The sequence below is a fragment of the Sodiomyces alcalophilus genome (genome assembly GCF_042370955.1).
Source record: "Sodiomyces alcalophilus JCM 7366 unplaced genomic scaffold ACRALscaffold_10, whole genome shotgun sequence".
Classification (NCBI taxonomy): Eukaryota; Fungi; Ascomycota; class Sordariomycetes; order Glomerellales; family Plectosphaerellaceae; genus Sodiomyces; species Sodiomyces alcalophilus.
The window spans coordinates 659,565-680,287 of NW_027263541.1; the positions used below are offsets into that span (position 1 = coordinate 659,565).

The following is a 20,723-nucleotide window of genomic DNA, read 5'->3' on the forward strand; positions in this document are numbered from 1 at the left end:
AAAGTCGACCCGAGAATTCGACGATGTAGAAAGTTGAAAGGCTCCTAGAGGAACAAAATAACAAAGGAAGCCGGAGACCCTTGGGTATAAACTCAAGAGACCAAGACCAAACCGCCCCGAAGATAAATGCCGACTCCTTGCCAAGTTGCCCAGTTCTTTTGGCGGCCAAAAATGAAGACACTCCAACTTGAAACTTGACCAGCCCAGGACCAGAGAAGCATGGTCAAGATGCACGATACGGGGTGGCCATGGAGCTGCATGTGCTTGGGGTATCCCATATACCAGAGTGAGCCGGTCCATCCCGCAAGGGGGTATAAAAATTCCCATCCCTGGCCCAGTATTTCATGACGCCGGACAAAAGTTGAGCTCCCCAACGCCGCCCAGAGTACGTTTTGCATGCGTGGAGCCAGATACGGTTCCTCTGACGCAAAGAGAATAAAGAAATAAATAAATGAAAAGAAAGTCCAAAAAGAAAGGCACTCGCCACATGACCGGAATAAAGTGGCCATGATGCGCGGTGTCACCGACACAAGAAGAGGGTGAAGACGCTTCGCAGGATATATATGCTGATGGTAGCGGGGATGGCGAAGAAAATCTTTCGAGCCGTGATGCCGGTCATCGCCGACAAGCCATCGTGAGAGCCCGGCGCTGGCTACTCCCCTACCCGCGACCAGAACGGGGGATGGCGACGAAAGAGAACAGACCCTACTTCTCCAGACCTTCCGAGCCGCCATCATCCTTGTCCGTCGCCTGGCTGGCGTTGCCCATGCTCTGCATGCTCCCCAGGCGCTCCATGCTCGGCGCAACCGACCGGCCCGCCGTGTTCGGACCGGTGCTCGCCGCCGTCGACATGCTCTTCCTCTTGGACGGGGACGCAGTGGCGCCCTTGCCATCGGTAGCCTGCGCGAGGCCCGACTCGAGCTTCTTCCTCTTCTTGGCCAGCGCAATCTGCTCCCTGGGCGGCCTCTTGGGCGGCGAGACAATCTTCCCCGTGGCCCCCAGCCGCGGCCTGGGCCTCCGCTGCTTGACGGGGAGGTCCTCGTCCTCGACCAGCGGCGCGTCGCCGTTGGCGTGCAGCTTGGCGAGGAAGAAGTTCTTGACGAGCCCGATCTGGTCCTGGATGTTCTCCTTGGTGACGGCGTCGAGGCCCTGCAGCGGCTCGAAGAGGTCTGCCGCCGCCGTCCCCACCGCCTGCGTCTGCATCTGGTACTGGTTCCGCACGCGCGCCTGGAGCAGGTGGAGGGGCACCGAGAGCATGTCGAGGCCCAGCTCGCGGTCCAGGCCGAGCGACTTGAACCCGAAGAAATCTTCGCCGAGGTCCTCGGCAAAGTCGCCGCTGATGAACTGCTCGCTGCCGTCGTTGAACGCCCCGGCGCCGTCTTGCCCGGCGTCCTGCGTGAGCGCCGGACGGAGCAGGTCGGTAAGGTGGAGCTTCATCCGTTCGTGGATGCCGCCCAGCTTCGAGCTCAACCTGTCTAGCTCGTCCTTGGCGTAGGATTCCAGACTCGCGATATCGCAGCCGTTCTCGTCCAGCGTGTGCAGGATGACTTCCTCGGGACTGAATCGCAGCTGGAACCGAGAGCCGCCGTCGGTGCGCGGGCCCACCACCTCCTTCTTTTCCGCTTCCCGGAAAACGTTGAAGGTCCGGAGAAGCTTGTGGAAGTAGTCTGCCGCGACGCTTGTCAGGGCGTCGACGGCCGACGGCTGTAGCTCCTCGAATCCGTTGTGATAGAGAATCTTGGCCACCGAACGTTGGAGCGCGTTATGGCACGTCTCGGGTGCAATGACCGGTCCGTCATCCGAGATGAACGAGGGCTCGATATCCTGCTCGACGAACGACTCGAAAGTCGACTTGGGAAACTGATTGGTGTACACCTTTCAAGAGGAAAAGGGGTTGTTAGAAAAACGAAGCCTTTCGCTCGTTGCCACTCCGGGGCCCATCCACAACACGTACCTGGGTTTGGGTTTGCATCTGCTTAATGACGGCAATCCTACTCGCCAGTTTCCTCGTCTCTTGGATTTGTCGAATATTGGCATCGAGCTTGGCAGTCAGTTTGCTTTTCGGGGCAACAAACTGCCCTTCGGGGATCAAACGGAGAAACTCCTCATGTTGGTTGATGACATGGCCTTCGCCGTCTTCAATCCACTGGAGCTTGGGATGGATGTCGGGAATGACGGTCAGCGGCTCGTAATAATCGGGGACCACCCTCTCCTCGTCGCCCTCCATGCCCTCGGCAAGCGTTTCGGCCTGGTTGGGGCCATCCTTCGTGGCGAGAGCAGATAGATCCGCCTGGGACGGCCTAATGATACCGTGAGCCGCCGCCTCCTTTTGGCCTCGCAAGTAGCGCCGTATACCGGCCCTGGTACGCAGGAGGGCGGGAGCGTCCACGTTGAGCTTGTTGTCCTTGAAGAGAATATACCGTTCCTTGGCAATGAGGGCTCGGTCCTTCTTAGAGACTTGTTTCCAGATCTTGTACTCGTCGTCTTCGTACACCTGCTCGGCCGCCTCGTTGATGGCCTGCCCAAGGGCCATGCCGTTCAAGGACGGACCGTCGATATCCATGGCGTCGACGTTGCTGGCCCCTCCCGACTGCGCGTTGGCGACGCTGGGCGTGACAGAGCGACCGCCGCCGCCGACGGGCGGCGTGGCGAAGCCGTTACTACCGTCCATGGCCTCGGATCCTTCTCTCTGCTTTGCCAGCACGCCGTTCAGATGGATGACGGGCTTCTGGTCCACGTTCGGGGTGTCTTCTTTCCGGCCCGAGTGCTGTTTGCGTGACTTGGCTGCGCCCTTGGTGCCGGCGGTGCGGCCGCGGGACGACATGATGGGCTCGTCATCCGAGTCTTCGCCGCCGTCCTCTTCGCCGCCATTCTGCTTGCGGCGCTCTTCGGCTTCCACCTCGGCACGCGGCCGAATCACGACGTCGGGGATCAGAGGGATGAGCTTCTCCGCCTCTTTTCTCATGCCATTCGCCATGCGGCGGAGGGGATGCGAGGCTTCCTGGTTGTACTTGAGACAGTTGTCCCATATCAGATTAAGGTCGTAGACAAAGTCGGCTTTGGATTTGTAGTTGAGCAGCTTGAGCTTCTTGGTCATGGTGCCCATGTCCATGGGTTCCTTGATGTCTGGTAAGGTTAGCAAAAGCATACAAGCACTACGGATGGGAGGTTGTTGTCGGGCTTACAGTGATAATAGTCCGGCGCATCCCGTTTGTTCACCCGCTGCAAAAAAGGCGTGGAGTACTCGGTATGTGCCTTTAGTTCTGTGAGGACCTTGTCGAGAGCCTCGTACAACTCTTCTTGGTTGACGTTCTCTTCGCTGGCCCATTTACTCCTGTTTTTGCGGACCTCGTTCATCAGGGACCGCAGCTCGGCGTCCGAGGCCCGTACTTGGTCGCGCTTCAAATCGATGCGCGCAATCAGGTGCTTCAACGTCAGGCTGGAGGCGCCCAGGTTGGCGTTGCTCAGGGACCCATGGTTCCCGGACTGGCCGCCATTGGCGTTGTTCTGGTTGGCATTATTGGCCATTTCGGCTTGCAGCTGCTGTTCCGATTCCTCGAGCTGTTGCTGCTCTAACATGGCCGTTTTATCGTTCTCTAATGTGTAGAAGAGGGTGTAGAAGCTACGACGCGCCGCCTCCTCGGTCGCATTGCGCGCGTCCTCGAGCTCCTTGCGCGCATCTTCGCTCGTCTTGTCTTTCTCTTGTGACCCGTCCGGCTGTCTTTGTTTATCGGCCGGTAACTTGCCGGGGGAACTGATGGAACGGACCGGCGAACTGCCTGATTTGGTAGGGCTGGGGAGCATGCCGGGGGCGACGGCGGCGGTGGTGGAGGCACTTTTCGCTTTGGGCGCATTCGACTCCTGTGCTGCTGCCTTCTCGCTGCCCCCGTCGTCTTCACCGTCTTCATCCTCGTCGTCGTCCCCATAATCGTCTTCATCGATGACTCGTTTGGCTTTCTTCAAGGGAGGTTCTTGTATCGGAGTATGGTCGGTGGTCGGCGGCGGGAGGGTGGTCGCCGAGGGAGTGGGTTGGCGCCTCAGCGCATTGATGGCGGGACGGTTATAGGATCCATCATCGTCAAAGAGGATAGCAATCTTGGATTCGCTCTCGCGGAAGATATCCCTGAAATGGGAGCGTCGCCTGTCCTCCTCTACATCGTGGGCTGCCTCAGGCAGCGAAGTGGTGGAGTTGTCGATAGGGGTCCCATTCCGCGGCGGGCCATCGTCAAGAGCGGCCGGGAACTTGTTGGTGACGGAATGGTTCGGGGCGGAAGGCTGCCAGGCGTTGTGGCCATTGGGGAGAGACATGGTGCGGCCGGGGGGAGGGGGGTGGATGGCAGCGAGAGGCGGGCGCCCGTCGCCAGGCGCGAGAATGTGAGCTCGATTGTAGCCAGGCTCGGGCGGATTGAGTAGGTTACGATAGCATCGGATGAAAGCGCGACATTGATAGAGATGGGTGCCCGGGTTGGGAGGCGTGAAGGGATGGAATGGTGGAGTTTTGATGGTTCGTAGAGGGACGGTCTTCGCGTGTTTCCACGAGTTGAGGTTGAGGGTTCGGAGAGACTTGCATCCCGGGGTGGGTTTCCCTGGCGCGGTCACTGGACGACTGGGGGCGACGGTCTTTGTACCAAGTGCTCTAGGTACGAAGTGACTTTTACCAGTGCCAACACTTGGAACCGACTAAAACTACTCAGCTCACATTTAGACGCGAGGAAAAGGCAGTTTTGACATGGGAGAACAAGCTACATCATTCTGAAAGCCCCTTGACGAGGCATTCAGTTGATTCAATGTCCGAATGCATGGATGGTCCGGAGGGCGTATGTACACTACGATGTACAGGACCTTTCCCCAGAGACGTTCCTAGCGCTATCAAGTCCCTGAATCTCCACTTTCCCCATATGTATATCAAATCAAATCACGTGAGTTTATTGTCACGATCATGAGATTTGGTATAGAAGGACAGAGGAAGACTGAGGGGATGTACGAAATAAGAGATGTTATGGTCAGGAGAGAAATCAAATCGAGAAAGAGTGCAATAATCTAGGTAGCTGGAGGGGAGTTGGAGGGAGACTGGACATGGGCGATATCCGTTTGTGTATTAGCAGTGCAGCACATCGTTCGAATGTGTAGTATGTAGGTAGCATGTTGGGAGGCCGATTACTATGATTTGAGCTCTGAAGAAGAAGAAGAAGAAGTGCATTATGGATAAGTGAAAGTGCAAAACACAGGCGCCGTCTTGATGCATGCTGGTGAATCGTTCTCTTGGACGGCATCGCTTCCTAGATTCATCAACAACTGGACCTTCGAGTCAATACTTCGGTGCTCCTACAAATAGCCAAATCACGGCTCACGGCTTCACGGTTCATGTTCAGGCCTCTTCCTGAGGTAATCTCTCCGTGGAGCACGATGCCGCACAGCAAGTTCATCCTTTCGCATCGCCATCTCGAGTAGGATCCCTCGAGTATGTGCACGGACCAAGTCGCGGTCCACGTGACCAGGCGTCGTAGAGAGCTGGGCCTGCCATGATGGGCGACAATGTCAGACTTCATGAGCGACTGATTAGGATCCAGGCACATCGACTACGAATAAACTTCTACTTGTCTAGCCTCTGTCAGCTCAGTCCAACTACGAGTCTCGAACCATAGCCCACTGAACATTCACCTTGCACCTTTCCCAAGATATCACCAACTTCGATTATGCATCCTTGTTGAACAACGGTATAATAAAAAAATCGCCATCGACAGCACCTCGCCTTCTAGCCAAATCAAACCTCCACAATGAGGATACGACTCCCCTTTGCAGGTATGCAAACCCAAACCATCTCAGACGCCACGCAGCTTCCGCTCCGACCAACTACCCCGTCCATCACTAACCACCTCGTGTCCCAGGGACCTTCTTCGTCCTCCTCCTCATAGCCGCGTACGCCGGCCTCAGCCCCCTCCACCTGGAAACCTACATCAACGACAAAGTCCTCCACTTCCTAACCTTCTTCTTCCTGACCCTGGTCTTCTACTGGATCGTCGACACCACGCGCCGCCGCACCCTCCACCTCACCCTCCTCGTGTGCACCGCCGGCCTCAGCCTCGGCTCCGAGGTCCTCCAGGCCATCCTCCCCAACGGCCGCTCCTTCGACATCTGGGACGTCGCCGCCAACGTCGTCGGCTCCCTCGCCGGCGTCGGCCTCTGCACCTGGTACCACAAGCGCATGCTCGAACGCCGCCGCGCCCGGAGGGGCTACGGGGCAGTGCCCGGCGAGGGCGAAACCGACATTGAGCTCGGCGACTCGGCGGTCGGCGTCGCCGCCGGTCACGAGGAGGGCGTCACTGACGGGCCGGACAGGGTGGGCCGCACGCTGGAAGAGGAGGTCGATAACTGGGATGAGAACGCCGTCGATGACTGGGACGATGGCCAGGCTGACGAGGACGGCGCGGCGCTGGCCAAGGGAAAGGCCAAGTCGAGTGATGCCGTTTCGGGGGACATTGGAGATGCGAAGCGGAATGATTGATCCCGCCCGGCCCATGGCCTGGTCACGTTTGATGTTCAGTTACCCTTCCGGAGAGGGATTCACCTGCTCATGTCACCCATAAGGGTGGTGTACTCTGGGATTCCCATTGGTGAGACTATGGACATGAAGGATGATTCTGAGCTTTGATGATTATTCTTGGGCGTACGATTGAAATACGTTTAGCGGCTTTGACTTTGGCGTGGTTCTGTTGCTCGGTTCTCCCTTCTCTTTCGCTCGTTCTATCTCGACACAGGATGGAACAGGGTTGTCGCGAGATGATGTTAGATGCAGGATACCACTTTAGTGCGAGGGGACATAGTGAGAAAAGCGGAAGGTCTCTTGACCGTCAGTGTACAATATAATATCAAGCTTGCATGGTGGAATCACCTGTACAGTCCAACGTGGTCCGGTGCTTGAGTTGAATGGATGAGGATCGTGCATGATCGCGCGCATCATCTTACACGGTATGTCTCTCGTGATATCTCCTGACGTCAAAGAATGGCACGAAAGGGACGGAGAAAATACTGGGGGAAAGTCTCAATTGGTGTCCTGCTCATGATATAACCATCTCCTACCAGTCAAACCCTTCGTTATGCCACAACACATGCCGACCCTTCCGTACCCATGGGCCCACGTGCTCTCGCAGCTCTCGTGCCATCTCCTCAGGCCCACAAACAAACACGGCCACCCGCTCCCCGTCGTCGTGGCGGAACAAATCATCCACAATCTTGCGGAGGTCAGGCCTCTTGCGGTGATGCGAGGCCGCGGACTGCCCGTCCCGCCTCCTGTCACGGCGCAGCGCGTTCATCTCCACCGCCTCCCGGGAGGACGCCGCGGACCCCAATTCGGAAGACGATGCGACGTTCGTTCGGCGGGCGGCGGCGCTCGCGTCAAGTCGGGCCGAGTCCGCACTGGTCTCGCCAGTAAGGTAAATGTGCACGTTTTGGTCATCTAGGATGCTGGGTTTCTCCTCGCCGGCCGCATCATGGGAGACAGCCCAGGTCGCGTCTCCCGCCCCGCGCAGGGCCCAGACGAGGTCGACCTGGACGCCCGGGTGGTCGGCGCGGAATGCGCGATAGAGCGGGACGCAGAACGTGGCGCCCACGCCGCCTGCGACGAGGAGGATACGGTCGAGCGACGCGGGGTCGAGGAGGTTGGCGTATCTCCGGGAGATGACGCCGTACGGGCCATCGAGGGACAATGCGACCTTGGCGGTTCCGTCGCTGCCGCCGCTGGTGGGAATGGCGGATCGTGAGGACTCTTGCGGGAATCGGTGCTGGTAGGCGAGCTGGCCGAGGTGCCTGGTAAGGGGCCCGCTGCGCTGTCGGGCCACGAGTGTAACTCCGACGGTGGCGGCGCCATCATCGGTAACGGCAGCAACGGTGAAAGGGTTGTAGAGGCACTCAAACAGGAGCGAGCCGGCACTGGGGCGCGTATCAGCCGGAATGGAGAGGTACACGTGGGAAGCCGGGCCAGCGTGAAAGGCGGCGAGATGGCGACGAGGGATGGCAGCAACGATTTTGATGAGGTTCGTGCCGGAGATGGTCTCCAGGGAGGCGCGGGCCGGGATGGTACGGAGGCGACGAGCGGCAAGGTCGACGAGGAGGACGCCAAGCCCAGCAACGACATAGGACCGGGCGGAGGGCGCGTGATAGTAGATCAGGGCGGGTATGGTGAAGGCGGCGAAGAGGTGGGTGAGGAAGAACAGGCGGTACGACCGGCGGCGGAGGGAAGCGCTGGCGGTGGTCAACATGGCGGTGAGACACAGGAAAGCCAGGACGCCGGCGAAGACGATGGGGGCGAAAAGACGGCGGCGCAGGATCCCAACCTGGATAAAGTAGTTGAGGTAAAACACGGCGTGGAGGGAAAGGAGGGCGTTGATGACCTGCGCCAGCGTGCGGTGATACGAGTTGAGGGCCTCATGGGAGGAGCCGAGAGCCCATGCTACGGGGCTGAATGACTTGAGCGCGAGGAGGTACTGGAGGGGAAACTGGGAGACGGCGATCATGCCGAGGCGCTTGGTGAAGTGCATGTAATCTGAGTCCGGGTATGTGAGTACGAGTACGAGTGTGCGACGGGCTCATGTCCTTTCAAACCCACTCACCTTTGCCTGTCCCCATGACGCAAAAGGCGAACAGCCAGAGAAACCACAAGGTGCCGAGTACCCACTGCTGCCTCTTCCCCACGTTCTCGCCTCCCAGGTAGACATCATCGTCTAACCACCATTGCAGCCTCCGCACCTGCGTCTGCCAATCTCCCTTTACGCTTCGTCGCCGATTCTTCAGCCCGCTGCCCCAAGAGGAAGTCAGGAGGCGTTTGCCGACGCGAAAGGCGAGCGCCGCGAGAATGGGCATGTAGCCCGTCAAGTGCGCCCAGAAGGCATAGTAGTCCAGGGACTCCCGGCGAAGCTGGATCTGTTCGCGGGTGAGGCTCAGGAATTGGTACGGCCAGCCCATGGTAAATTCAGTGAGCCGTCGACTGGAGCGGGATAAATTGGGCAAGTTATCTGGTGTCAAACGACCGCCCCATCGAGTCCTCGCATCGGTTTATGAGAGCTGTCTAGAGGGAACGTGGCCAGGAATAACGGAGGGACGAGACACCGAGGACAGTCGTGGGTTATGAGGTGGCCGGAAATACTACCTCACCCACATGTACTCAAATGTACTAATTAAGCTACCGGCGTTAACATTCACAACCCTCTTACAACGTCATATTCGTACTTTCCGTCTAACACTGCTTTGCTTCCAATAATACCATGATGCATCAAAATGAATATCTCATGCCGTGTTACATACCGTAATTACAAAAATGTATACCGCAATAAGTATCATTATCCCCGGAGTTCTGAATAACTGGCACGACTTGTAGTACAGATTACAGCAGGTATCGGTACTTGGCAATGTAACATTTTCAGGACGGGCTTGGTTAGGTATCTTTCGGTCAAAAACCAGATGGTAAAATACTCGATAAATAATGTTCAAAGTAGACACAGAAGAAGAACTGGGCAAGTTACTACGACTCACAACACTACAAGCTCCAGGTCGTTGCATGCTCGGCCGCGTGAAGTGCTTGCAAAGCTGAATGACCATACTACGAAGACAGCACCACGACGTCTCATACATTCCCCCAGCAGTCTAGGTGTCCCTCAAGTGGCACTCTCGGGCATCCTGGCGGGTTCTATAGTGCTAGCGGTCATGAGGGCGGCATTATATACATAGATATCGCAGGCGAAAAGTGACGACAACAGGCAATGTTATCACCTAATTATGTCTTCTCTTCGTACTTCGTAATTAAATCTAAACTGACAAAGTGCTCTCTAGGGAATCATGAGTAGGGAACTGGAGCCGGTGAAATACAGCCATCCCTCCAGGAAACTGCCCATAATCACTTTGTGCCGTCGCATCACCCCATCTTATCTATCCCACCGTGCACCATTGCCCTTTTCTCTGGTTGCAAAAATCATGTCCGCCTGTTATCGGTATACTTTTCCCCCTTTTGTTCCTTCCTTTTTTGGCATGTGTACCTCACCCGGACATTGCTGTACTAATGATACATATATGGAGCCACCCTCGGCCCAAGTCATAGTCCATCCCTGGACACCGTCATGCCAAAGCTCATGGTTGGCGGAACTTGGCCAGTTGTGCCATGATCGCATGGACCTGCGATGCCGAGTCCGGAGACGGTCCGTTCTTCTCATGGTGATGAAGGCCTGCATGGCCGTTGGTGGTGGACGACCCAGAAGGCGAAGGAGCGTAAGCCTGTCCTCCGTAATGAGCAGGCTGCGCCACCACTGCCGATCCGGCGTTCAGGCTCGCCAAAAGTGCCTGAATGTCCAGTTGAGAGCCCGCTTGCGGAGGTGGTGCGCCGACCCCATGCGCTGGCTGGCCTGTCGCGCCGCCTTGCTGTTGGTGCTGCATAGCAGATGCCAGCAGCTGCTGTAGCCCAGCCTTGTCGTACTGGCCCAGTAGTCCCGCAAGATCCACCGCGGGGTTCTGGCTCGACGGGGCAATCGGTGATCCCTGTGGCCTCTGGCCCGCGGGGAAAGACGCCACATGCGGCGAGGCCTGTGGCGGTGCGTGTTGTCCGTATTGTGCCGGCGGCGGCGGCTGCTGGTACCCATAGCCGCCGGCTGCATAAGCCGGCTGCGGAGGATAGTGATGGTGGCTATTGTTGTACGCCTGCGTCTGGCGAGCTTGGTTCTTCGCGCGCAGGACAAGCTCAGCTGCGATGCCCGGTTCGAGGTCCTGATACTCATCAAACCGAGCACTCAGGCCGGAGGATCGATCGAAGACTTGAAGGGGAATCTTCCCGTAGCTGTGGGCGCGCATGTCAAGCTCCACAATCGCATGGACGCCCTCGGCAACTTGTCTCTGGAGCACCGCCGCTCGCGGGAACCCCGGGTTCAGGAACATAACGTCCACTTTGAGGCCCCGATCCAAGAACGCACGTTGCACCCAGTCAACAAAGTCGCGTCCAACCTCTTGGAGGAGGAGGAACTGGACGTCGGGCACCTGGTCGCCGTATCTGCGAGGGATTTCGAGTCGGTCATCATAGCCGTGCGCGGGGCTCGGGCTACGCTGCCGGTACGAGTCTTGCTGCCGTCCGTAAGCTGGCGGCGACCGCGAGCGGCCTCGATACTGGCTGTGCGACGGCTCGTGCTGGTCCCATTCGCGTCCATACCTGTCGCCCCTGTTGCGACGTGGTGAAGGCCCACGGCCGTGATGGCGATTGTCATCGCGCTGTCGACGACCATGGCCCGCGTCCGAGCGATCACTTGATTTCTGCCCCGCATCGCGCCTGCCGTCGTCGCCTTTTTTCTTCTGCGTTCGCGAAATCTCCAGGTCTTTTGCGTCTGTTAGTAAGACTCCAAATCCCATCCCCGCGCCCGCGCGCATTCTGCGAAGCTGTACTTACGAATCTTGCGGCCTTTGATTTCGATCCCTTGTAGGTTTTGCATGACAGCCTGGGCATCCTCAACGTTGTGATACTGGACAAAGCCATAGGCGGATTTGAGAGAAATCTGGGCAATCCGACCATAGCGGTAAAAGATATCAAAGACGTCTCGCTTGGAAACACGTTCGCTGGAGAGGTTCCCTGGAGAAAAAAAAATGTCAGTTGCGACGTAGGACCGCAAAAGAATCTCACGACTTGCTTACCAATAAAAATGCGCGAACCCTCAGGGAACCTATCCCATCGTCCTTCGCTCATATAACGTCGTTCGTCTTCGTTGAAGAGACCCCACAGCCTCTCGCGCTCAGCGGCCTCATCGTCATCGTGTCGGCTGGCCGAGCCGCCAGCAAGACTGGGGTAAGAAGGTCCTGCCGAAGTTGTGATAGGGGCAACAGGGGGAGGAGGGAGGTTTTCAGCCCTTGTGTAGGTACCAGGCGCCCCGGCCGCCACATAAGTGGAGGACTGGATGGGATTCAACGAGGTAACGGACGGGGGATGCACGCTGGACGTGGGCGGAACAGAAGCAGGGATAGACGCAGCAGTGGGATGCTGGAAAGCGCGGGACTCTTCCGGGTGGGAGGACACACCAGCGGGGCGAGATGCAAAAGCATGGGCAGAACTAAAAGCCGCCTCTTGCGGCATAGGAGGTCTCGGGGGCAAAGACGACGCGGAAGTGGCGGGCATCCGGGAGGCAGGGGTGGACTCTTGTTTCTGGGAAGAGGATCCGGGTTCCGGTTGGTTGTGGGGACTTGTGGTAGCCGTAGTAGCCTTGCCCGTCATCTCGGCCACGAGACGAGAGATGTCATCGGCATGCGCAACACCAGACCGCGGCTGGTCATTAGTTACAGGAGGACCCTGATCCCCACGCTGCGTCTGGTTGGACTCAACACCCGACTGACCGGCGACTTGCGGGTTGACCGTGGGGTGACCACCACCAGGTGGCTGGCTCGCAACACTTGGCTGCGTCGAAGCGGGTTCAACAACAGGTTTAGGGGCCACTTGTGTGCTTTGGGACGTCTCTGGCGATGGTTGTGATGGTACGGACTCTCGTGTCTGGGATACATCATCCTGCATTGTGCTATCGCCCTGCATATCTTGCGCGGGCGAGTCGAAGGACTTGAGGTATTCATCTTCGACTGCATCGGGCTCCTCCGGCTGAGCCTCCACGGCTTGAACGGGCTCTTTGTTCTCTTCATAGGCATCGTCCAGGCTATCAATGTCGGCATTGCTTTGGTTGTCGGCCTGGCCACCGTCGTCTGCTGTGCTGCTTTCCGCGACGATGGGAGCGGCAGCGGGGTCGTACTCGGTGGTTTGCTCTTGGCTCGGCGCACCAGCACCCGGGGCCAGACCCGTCAACTTGGTCTTGGTGTTCTGTGGGCATTTCCGTCATGGCATCAAGAATGTCGGCGGTATCCTGGAGAGCCGGGAGCACCGTGGGGGCAACGGAATGCAGAGGGGACGGAGCTAAGGGCGAAAGGTCGGCAGTGGCCTGGATTGGGGGGGTGGAACTGGCTCCGGGCATGAAGAGCTGGGAGGACTGATGCGCGGGCGAAGGGCACCCGTTTTAGGTAAAGCACTTGCAGCCAGTTGGTTGGCTTGTGTGTCGGAATGCTGGCGAAGGTTGCAATGAATAATGGTGGAGAAAGAGTGCAAACCTATTTGCAATGTTGGGGCGCAAATGGGTTTGCGATACGGTTCATTGGATCCGAGCAGGCAACACGACAGTAGCCTCCTGGACAAGGTAGACAGACTTCAGGCTCACTGTGGAATGGTTATGAAGGCGATGATGGATTGTTCAATAGGCAATCGCTTTGCCTGGGGCCACGCCGAGAGGGGTGGTGAGATGATGGCTGTTAGTTTCCAAACCAAACTGCCGGTGGACAAAAAGCCGAGCAGCCTCAGTCAAAATGGACAAAGTACCAGCAGGATCAGATCAGGCTTGGTAATGAGAAAAGTGGTCAGGTCCTCAGGAACGCGTCAGATCGATGTCGTCGTAGAAGGTGTCGTGGCGCGCATGAAGGAGATGGGAAAGAAGAACGGCCTGTTATGACGAAAGCGCGAACCTGGAGAGAAGGAGGTTTTTAGAGAGGGGCTATAGGGACGCTGGGGGAAGGGCAAAAAAAAGAAGAAAAGAAAAATGAAGCCAAGAACTTAGAATGTACCAAAATGGGCAGATTACGGAGGCGGAATAATAGGTCGCCGACCATATGTCGCGTGGTCATGTGATTTGATATGATATACATATACTTCGTACCTGTACTCTCCTCACATGTTGAAAAAGCACTTACAAATAGACTTGACTTTTAAAGTAACCAGTGGTTATATCGCCCAATCTCCCAGGTGGAGGTGAGGGAAAGCTTCAATATCATCTAGAGATGATCGCTTATTAAAGACGGTTTGGTAATTCGACAGGTTCTAAAGATTTCCAGCTCATTATTTCGACAACCCTCCTTTGAATGGCTGCTGAACATGTCCGCGCCGACGCGTGATTCATGATCTAACAGTTCAAGTGGAAGCGGATCAGGTTTGATGTTTGGACAAGCCAGCCCTGCTGAGCATTCACACGCACATTACGCTGGCTGTCGTCTATTCATATCATCGGCATGGCACACAGGTTGACAACAAGAGCTTCTCCCTGGTCGTGGTTTCGACCGGGAGGTACTGTTATTCAACCGCCCCTGGCCTTTACCCGCCACGCTCGTTTTCAAGCATTTGATGCATCGTTCGACGCCGACGACCTCCAAGAGGCAAGAACCTGGTATCGAGGTTTCGACGAGACTCGACTGCCCAAAGGCCAGACTAGTTTTGCGCGCTCCAGTGGCCCGGGAGGCCAACATGTCAACAAGTATGTCGGGGGTTCCAGGCCATTTGAGGACACCGGCTCATGCGTGCAGGACCGAAACCAAGGCCATCACCACATGGCCCGCTAAAGACTTACTCGCCGTCCTGCCGAAGCTTCTCCGCCCCGGCGTCCGGGCATCCAAATATTACACGGCTAGGACAGATTCTTTAACAATCCAAGCGCAGACTCATCGACAGAGAAGTGCGAACACGGACGAGAATTTTCGTAAGCTGGTCGAAGAGGTACATAGGATATACCAGGAGAGGGTCCCCAACGAATCGTCACCAGATAAACGTAAGAAGTACATTGAGTCGTAAGTACTGTACCTTACCTTGACCTGGATAGGTAGTCAATCGGGGAAGCAACTCGCTCACTGCCGGTCAATCACAGAGAAAAGACATTTCACAAGGCTCGTCTGCAGCAGAAGAAAAACCACAGTTCAAAGAAACAGGCTCGAAGAGGATCCTTTGATTGACTGACACCTTGTTGATACCCGAGACTTGGGAATCCCGAGGGTGCGTTTATAAGTGGTTCCAACAAAGTGCTTCATCCATACCTATGTATGTAGTTTCTCACTGTGTCAGTAGTTCACTTCCCGAAGAGCTCGAGGGATGCCGTCTTCAAGTTCTTACCGATAATTGGATGCGGCGCCAATAATCTGGATATGACGTCGCCGTTTCTTTTACTGACCTGGTTCGACAATGGTATCAGTCATATCACATAGAATTCATACTATTCTGGTCCTCCGAGACTACATGGCGAGTATTTCATCTACGCCTTTGTCACCCCGAACCCAGAGCAGACAGTGTTAGTGCATCGACATTCAATTCAAGGGTGTTGGGTGACTCCGAAAATCTCGAACTGATATATCTCGCCATCTTAAGAAGAGACCCGGGTGAATGTCAAGCAAGGGCGAAGGGACGCTATATTGGCAACGTGGTGACGTATCTGTGCGAATTCAACTGCGCGTGGGAACTAATCCGGCGAGCAAGCCATCTCATGATCAGCTGGCGTCGACCGTTCCGAACATCTGGACGGCGCTTATTGGACATGAGACGGCCGCGATGATGATTGGCATTTGTTGATCGGGGTGTCTCCGCAAGGACCACCGATGCGTGGGTTGGAATACCCAAAACAATATTCGTACATATGGGCTCGCCGGGCCAAGTGCGGCTTGAAGCGATTTGGTGTTGATTCAAGCACTAGGCCAAGAAAGGTACGAGCCAGTTGGGTATACGTCACGACAGGCCAAGACGAGGACGTGGGCCCGGGCGAGGAGAGACAGAGTCTCTGTTGCGGTTCTTGAGATTCTATAATACATACAACTCCCCGCTTCCTTCGCATACAGAAGCACGACCCCCGAAAACCACGGAAGAACACAGGTCGGCAGGTATGCATGTGTAAGATCAGATAAATAGCCAGCTTCGTCTGACTATGTAGGTATATCAGAGCATTAAGCGCCAAGGGGGATGCAATAGGAAGCGGCGGGTGAGTGTTACATGATCCTACTTCGCATGGTTCGGTTATCCATCGGTCTTGCCCGGCGTTTATAAGCTCCTGAACGAAAGGATCAAAGTCGTCGCATCGACATTTGTACCTAAAATGATCGCTACCGGTATCACGTTCAAATATCTCCAGCCCATGATTATCACCCTTAGCGCCAAGAAACTAGTAGTTAGCTAGCGATTAGTACCAAGAGAATATTTCGACCATTCAGGATTAGTCTAGTCTCACAGCATCGCCGTATTTCCTGAGAAATGCCCGAGGGCTATTCTGCCTTTACCTACCAGGTACTGTACTCATTTCTTTGAGTTACCTACCTTGTGCATTGCACTACCGGTGCTCTGATGCGCAGGATGTGGGTATATTCGTATGGTGATTACTTAATGTACCTAGAAATACCAGCAAATCCGCCAACAGAGAAAGAAAGAGGGTACAACCCCGGGAGAGCATGCATAAGTCGTGCATGCCCATGCCGCAACGCAGATCACCAAACCAACGAGTACACGTAGTAACGTAGGCACGAAGAGAACGCGAACGCGAATGGCTTGGGGGTGATGCCCAGCGTTTCACCGAAATGAGGCTGGTGGCGCGGAACGGGTTTTGTCTTCTCTGGAACCAACCAACGGCGCCGATGGCTCGGCGCCGAGTCAAAAATGGATTCGAATCACCATTGGTCAAACGAAACGGAATGAAGCTCAGGCCACTGTCAGGGTGCAGGTACATGTACTTTTCCCTTCAGGTGGCCCCTTGATGCTCGCTAGAAAAAGTTGTGATGGGACAGCCGGGCGGCCTCGCGCCTTGGCGCGAAAGTGGGGGAAATTAAAAAGAAGCGACTCTTGCCAGGGTGAAAAGCGAGGGCACGCGAGCAAAATCCAGTGTCGCGTGTGGACAGGCGGGTAACTACAAAGTACAAGACGGTGAAGTTGGGAGGGGACGGGACGGTGAGTTGGCAGGTGGGTGGTACGTTCTCCTTGTATTCGTATGTAGATGTCCGACGGGGAGTTCGTGAGCTGCACGACAATAGAAGCAGATGTGCCAGGCAGGAGCAACAGTGGTATTTTCCTGGTCTCTCTGTATCGTCGTGGACAACAAATACGTTGTAAGGAAATGTCCGCTAAATTCGGCATCCAGCGACCACAGCCAATGGCGTCCTACACTAACGATCCAGCAGCCACTGAGATGGTTGAGCACAGAGCGCGGCGCTGAAGTAGTCTGCATTCTGCATAGCTAGGTTGAGAGATGACGTGACTATTGGGATCACATGAGCAGGTCGTCAAAGTAGTCCATCGGCGAGGAGTGGTGAAGAACACACTGTGGGCAAAGTTGTCCTTTTCCTTTTCTTCCTCATTTTTTTTTTTTCACTTTGTTTGTTGTGTTGGCGCATGGAGCTGAGAAATGAATACTTTGTAAGTGGGAATAGGTACGCTGTAAGGAGCCGAGGGGGAGGAAAAAGCAACAAAAAGGCTTCTGGGGTCTCGGAAGTCTCGGGGTCTCATAATTACCGTGATATCCGTGATATGACAAATATAGCGGCAAAACTCACCGCCAAGGGAATCACAGGAAAACCCAGACAGACCCTAAGGTACAACGTACCCAGGGTTATGTAAGCTGTGTAAAGCAAGTGACTGGCCAAAAGTACGACTGGGTGACTCTGGCAAGGCCCAATGCGGTTAAGCCTCTCGGCATCTGGCAGCTCAACGGCTCCTTCGCTCCTTCCGCCCTCTTTCACCGGGGTACCTTGGGGGCACTGACCAGCTCACTGACCATCGATCGAGTGACATTGGTGGGACCTCTGAATCGGAGGACTTGAAAAATTCGCACGTCCAATCCTCCTCCCTTTGGGCGCGCTGCAATAACTCTTGGCTTTTGCTGTTAATTACAGCTTAGGTGTATTACAAACATGCCGTCCCATCCCTTCCTTTTATCCTCTTCCCCTTTCCCTCTCCTGTCACTCTCCCATCTCTCATCTCACCCTATTCAGCGACTGTCAGTGGTTGATCTCCGTCTGCCATAATCACAACCACATGACGTCGAACGGAAGAGCGACCGACTTCACCTAATACCTATCTCCGTCATCCTCTCTCTACGCTACCTTTACCTTAATGACTGTGGGGAACTGAGAATCGCATCCTGAAAGTACTGACGCTATCCCCACGCTACTCCTCCTTAGCCGCTCTCTCGACGGCCTCCCGTTCGTCGGCCTATCCAGACCAACAAGTGACGGCACCACCGGAACATCGCGCTTCAGGGAAAAGAAAAAAAAAGAAAAAAGGCACGGCTGGGGTTTCCTCTTAACCCTCACAGTACCTCTCCACTGGGCCTAAAATCTTCCCACGTTCCTTTTTTTCGCGTCTTTCTGGTGAGTTGCTCCTCCGACCCGGCTTGGATCTGTCTGTCAGTCTTTTTGCTGTTGGGCTTCACTCTTCGCCTAACCGCATCCCTCGACCCGCATTTTTTTTTCTTTTTCTATAGTCTGCTATTATCTTGGGATTCACGTGCAAAACTAACACCGACCCTGTTAACCAGCCAACGTCCCTTTCCTCTCCCTCTCCGACGGCTCGGTCTTTGCCACAACCTTTACGCGGTCACCTCCGCCTCACCACCGACTCGGATCGAACGGGAGACACTCCCTCCACCACCGACGATGCAGGACCTCCCTTCCTTCTGGCAGCTGAAGCCACCAAAGCTTCCCCTGGTGTCACCCGGCACGCTCAACTTTGCGAAGCTGAATCCGATTCCTCGGCGATTCCGGTCTGGCCGGAGTAGGAGTCACCAGAAGAGGCGCTCTTCGCCCTACTTCCCACCTGGAGCGAACGATGCCACGGCCCTTCAGACCTCGTTCAACCCGATTCCTACCTTTCGCCAGTTGAGGAAACACAAATGGCGCCTCATGGATATCCAATACCTTGCGCTCGCCATCCTAATTCTCTTCTCCCTTGCTATCGCTCCATCCGCGCCACTGATCAAGACACTCGCCGTCTTGGGTATTGTCCTGGTTGTCACGATGCCCGCGACGCAGCAATTTTTTCTCCCGTCCTTGCCCATATGGACATATCTCCTGTACTTCTTCTGCAGTCGGTAAGTTTGCATTCTCATCCTCTTTCTCGTGGGGGTGTAGTTCCTATATTTTCGTTTTCATTTGACTCCCACTCACAACCGGTCCGCAGCTTCATTGATGCCAAGTACCGACCGCACATCTGGGTCCGCGTGCTTCCCGCGCTCGAGAACGTCCTCTACGGCGCCAACCTTTCCAACATTCTCTCCGCGCGTACGCATCCCGTACTCGACATCATAGCCTGGATCCCCTACGGCCTGGGCCACTTCGCCGCACCCGCCATCTGTTCAGTGTTCATCTTCTTTTTCGCCGCGCCCAAGTCACTGCCCGTTTTCGCCAAGGCCTTCGGGTGGCTGAGTGCGCTGGGCGTCACGATGCAGATCATCTTGCCGTGCACGCCGCCCTGGTACGAGAATGAGCACGGTCTCGCCCCTGCCGCTTATGGCATGCAGGGTTCTCCTGCCGGCCTCGCCCGTGTCGACGCGATTCTAGGCTTAGACCTGTACACGACCAACTTTACGACGGCCCCGCTTCCCTTTGGCGCCTTTCCCTCGCTCCACGCTGCGGATGCGGTCCTCGAAGCCCTTTTCATGGCCTTCTTCTTCCCGCGGTTCCGGGCCCTCTTCGCTACGTACGTCGTTTGGGTTTGGTGGGCTACTATGTACCTGAATCATCACTACGCGATCGATCTCGTCGGGGGTGCCCTCTTGGCGACAGCGTTTTTCTACGTGGCCAAGGCTCGTTACTTGCCGCAGCAGCAGCCTGACAAGGCCACGAGGTGGGAATACGATTATGTTGAGATTGGGGAGCAGAAGAAGACGGTGGATGAAGAGCTGGGCGGCCGGTACGGGTTCGGACTGATGCAGCGGAAGCAATCGGCCGACAGCGACGAGTGGACCATCGGCAGCTCCTCCAGCTTCAGGACAGTCTCGAGTAGCAGCGGCAGCGGAACTGCAAGCCCGGCCGCCCTTGACGAGTCGAACCAGCAAAGTATATTCTCGGTGGAAATGACACCTCACGGCCAGGTGTGGGATGGTGGCGTGCCACCAAGAGAAGGCGACTTGAGCGAAGTGGTCGTGATCCGGTAGTCGTGGACCACACTTTCGCGACGCGATCCACCGAATCGTCGATATTTGTCTACGCGACGGGTTCCCTGAATCCGTCCCCGGCGAATTGCAAGTTACCGAGACTTTCGATTGCATGTACGTCGATTTCCGGTGCCTGGCCCTCGATACCCACCCGCATCTTTTCTCCGCTCAGCTACCCTTATTTTTTTTCACCGGCTTAATCTCGACGAGCCTGTGTTTTCCGGTTCTTGTCGACATCGCATCTGGGGCTTCAGCATGTTTTTGCACAGCAATGGCGTCATTGTGGATTTTTGTTCGGTTTGTCAACGGTCGATCGGAAAGCATTCCTGGCGAAGGGCGACACGGATGAACGGGAAACGGCCGCTTTACCATGACAAATCACACTGCCCTCGTGGCGGACACTCTCGCTTTAATCGGTGCCGGGAGTTGCATAGAAAGGGAACGATCAGGGGGAATGGTGAGGTACATATCAGTGATGGGAAATATCTCCATGATAGACGTAATGTATGTTATGGGACGGCGCCATTCTCGACAACCATCCGGCACATGGTTGTCGACAACGGAAGACCTGTACCCTGAACGTGCGCCCTGCTGCGTGGAAAGCAGGACGCGGACGTAATGAGGAGGAGGCCGGGGTATGATACCAGGGGCCTAGACATAGAACAGTCGCTACCCTAATTGCACATAAGTTGAAGTAAAAGAAAGAAAGAAAGAAGTGGCTCCAGTTCTGTGATTTTGAAGTACCAAGCACACAAAGGCCGGGAGGGAAACAATTGAGAT

At 55.8% G+C, this 20,723-nt stretch overlaps 7 protein-coding genes across 7 annotated transcripts; 3 read left to right on the plus strand and 4 right to left on the minus strand.

Moving 5' to 3' along the window:
* Positions 1-705: 705 nt before the first annotated feature.
* ACRALDRAFT_2114283 (uncharacterized protein) lies at positions 706-4,308 on the minus strand (the record flags this gene model as incomplete). Its single annotated transcript, XM_071023676.1, has 3 exons — positions 706-1,875; positions 1,955-3,126; positions 3,186-4,308. The coding sequence occupies 3 exons, from the start codon at positions 4,306-4,308 to the stop codon at positions 706-708; spliced, it is 3,465 nt and encodes a 1,154-aa protein (XP_070871160.1).
* Positions 4,309-5,567: 1,259 nt separating this feature from the next.
* ACRALDRAFT_1083689 (uncharacterized protein) lies at positions 5,568-6,978 on the plus strand. Its single transcript, XM_071019489.1, has 2 exons — positions 5,568-5,802; positions 5,889-6,978. Exons 1-2 carry the CDS (start codon positions 5,778-5,780, stop codon positions 6,503-6,505), a joined length of 642 nt encoding a protein of 213 aa, XP_070871161.1. The 5' UTR covers positions 5,568-5,777; the 3' UTR covers positions 6,506-6,978.
* A 12-nt stretch (positions 6,979-6,990) lies between these two features.
* Positions 6,991-9,062, minus strand: ACRALDRAFT_1078195 (uncharacterized protein). Its single transcript, XM_071018738.1, has 2 exons — positions 8,610-9,062; positions 6,991-8,542 (listed from the first exon to the last, which is right to left on the minus strand). Exons 1-2 carry the CDS (start codon positions 8,959-8,961, stop codon positions 7,077-7,079), a joined length of 1,818 nt encoding a protein of 605 aa, XP_070871162.1. The 5' UTR covers positions 8,962-9,062; the 3' UTR covers positions 6,991-7,076.
* A 644-nt stretch (positions 9,063-9,706) lies between these two features.
* ACRALDRAFT_2037948 (uncharacterized protein) lies at positions 9,707-13,530 on the minus strand. Its single transcript, XM_071020843.1, has 4 exons — positions 12,888-13,530; positions 11,662-12,811; positions 11,420-11,599; positions 9,707-11,348 (listed from the first exon to the last, which is right to left on the minus strand). The coding sequence occupies exons 1-4, from the start codon at positions 12,975-12,977 to the stop codon at positions 10,120-10,122; spliced, it is 2,649 nt and encodes an 882-aa protein (XP_070871163.1). The 5' UTR covers positions 12,978-13,530; the 3' UTR covers positions 9,707-10,119.
* Positions 13,531-13,776: 246 nt separating this feature from the next.
* On the plus strand, positions 13,777-14,721 carry ACRALDRAFT_1066199 (uncharacterized protein). The gene is made up of 2 exons (XM_071017298.1): positions 13,777-14,300; positions 14,350-14,721. Exons 1-2 carry the CDS (start codon positions 14,059-14,061, stop codon positions 14,612-14,614), a joined length of 507 nt encoding a protein of 168 aa, XP_070871164.1. The 5' UTR covers positions 13,777-14,058; the 3' UTR covers positions 14,615-14,721.
* Positions 14,722-16,096: 1,375 nt separating this feature from the next.
* ACRALDRAFT_213610 (uncharacterized protein) lies at positions 16,097-17,296 on the minus strand (the record flags this gene model as incomplete). The annotated part of the gene is made up of 6 exons (XM_071024109.1): positions 16,097-16,141; positions 16,200-16,533; positions 16,580-16,871; positions 16,962-17,027; positions 17,062-17,111; positions 17,163-17,296. 6 exons carry the CDS (start codon positions 17,294-17,296, stop codon positions 16,097-16,099), a joined length of 921 nt encoding a protein of 306 aa, XP_070871165.1.
* Positions 17,297-17,753: 457 nt separating this feature from the next.
* Positions 17,754-20,673, plus strand: ACRALDRAFT_1083692 (uncharacterized protein). The gene is made up of 3 exons (XM_071019490.1): positions 17,754-18,159; positions 18,327-18,878; positions 18,968-20,673. The coding sequence occupies exons 2-3, from the start codon at positions 18,445-18,447 to the stop codon at positions 19,941-19,943; spliced, it is 1,410 nt and encodes a 469-aa protein (XP_070871166.1). The 5' UTR covers positions 17,754-18,159; positions 18,327-18,444; the 3' UTR covers positions 19,944-20,673.
* Positions 20,674-20,723: the final 50 nt, after the last annotated feature.

Bases quoted from the DNA above. Each gene is read 5' to 3' on its own strand.
- ACRALDRAFT_1083689 (XM_071019489.1), top strand. From the start codon at position 5,778: ATGAGGATACGACTCCCCTTTGCAG. The intron at 5,803-5,888 runs GTATGCAAACCC...CTCGTGTCCCAG, and splicing joins GATACGACTCCCCTTTGCAG to GGACCTTCTTCGTCCTCCTC.
- ACRALDRAFT_1078195 (XM_071018738.1), bottom strand. From the start codon at position 8,961: ATGGGCTGGCCGTACCAATTCCTGAGCCTCACCCGCGAACAGATCCAG. The intron at 8,543-8,609 runs GTGAGTGGGTTT...ACCCGGACTCAG, and splicing joins CGTCATGGGGACAGGCAAAG to ATTACATGCACTTCACCAAG.
- ACRALDRAFT_2037948 (XM_071020843.1), bottom strand. From the start codon at position 12,977: ATGCCCGGAGCCAGTTCCACCCCCCCAATCCAGGCCACTGCCGACCTT. The intron at 12,812-12,887 runs GTGCTCCCGGCT...ACCAAGACCAAG, and splicing joins TGCATTCCGTTGCCCCCACG to TTGACGGGTCTGGCCCCGGG. The intron at 11,349-11,419 runs GTAAGTACAGCT...CAGACGCAAAAG, and splicing joins AATCAAAGGCCGCAAGATTC to ACCTGGAGATTTCGCGAACG.
- ACRALDRAFT_1066199 (XM_071017298.1), top strand. From the start codon at position 14,059: ATGGCACACAGGTTGACAACAAGAGCTTCTCCCTGGTCGTGGTTTCGA. The intron at 14,301-14,349 runs GTATGTCGGGGG...TCATGCGTGCAG, and splicing joins GGAGGCCAACATGTCAACAA to GACCGAAACCAAGGCCATCA.
- ACRALDRAFT_1083692 (XM_071019490.1), top strand. From the start codon at position 18,445: ATGCAGGACCTCCCTTCCTTCTGGCAGCTGAAGCCACCAAAGCTTCCC. The intron at 18,879-18,967 runs GTAAGTTTGCAT...ACCGGTCCGCAG, and splicing joins CTGTACTTCTTCTGCAGTCG to CTTCATTGATGCCAAGTACC.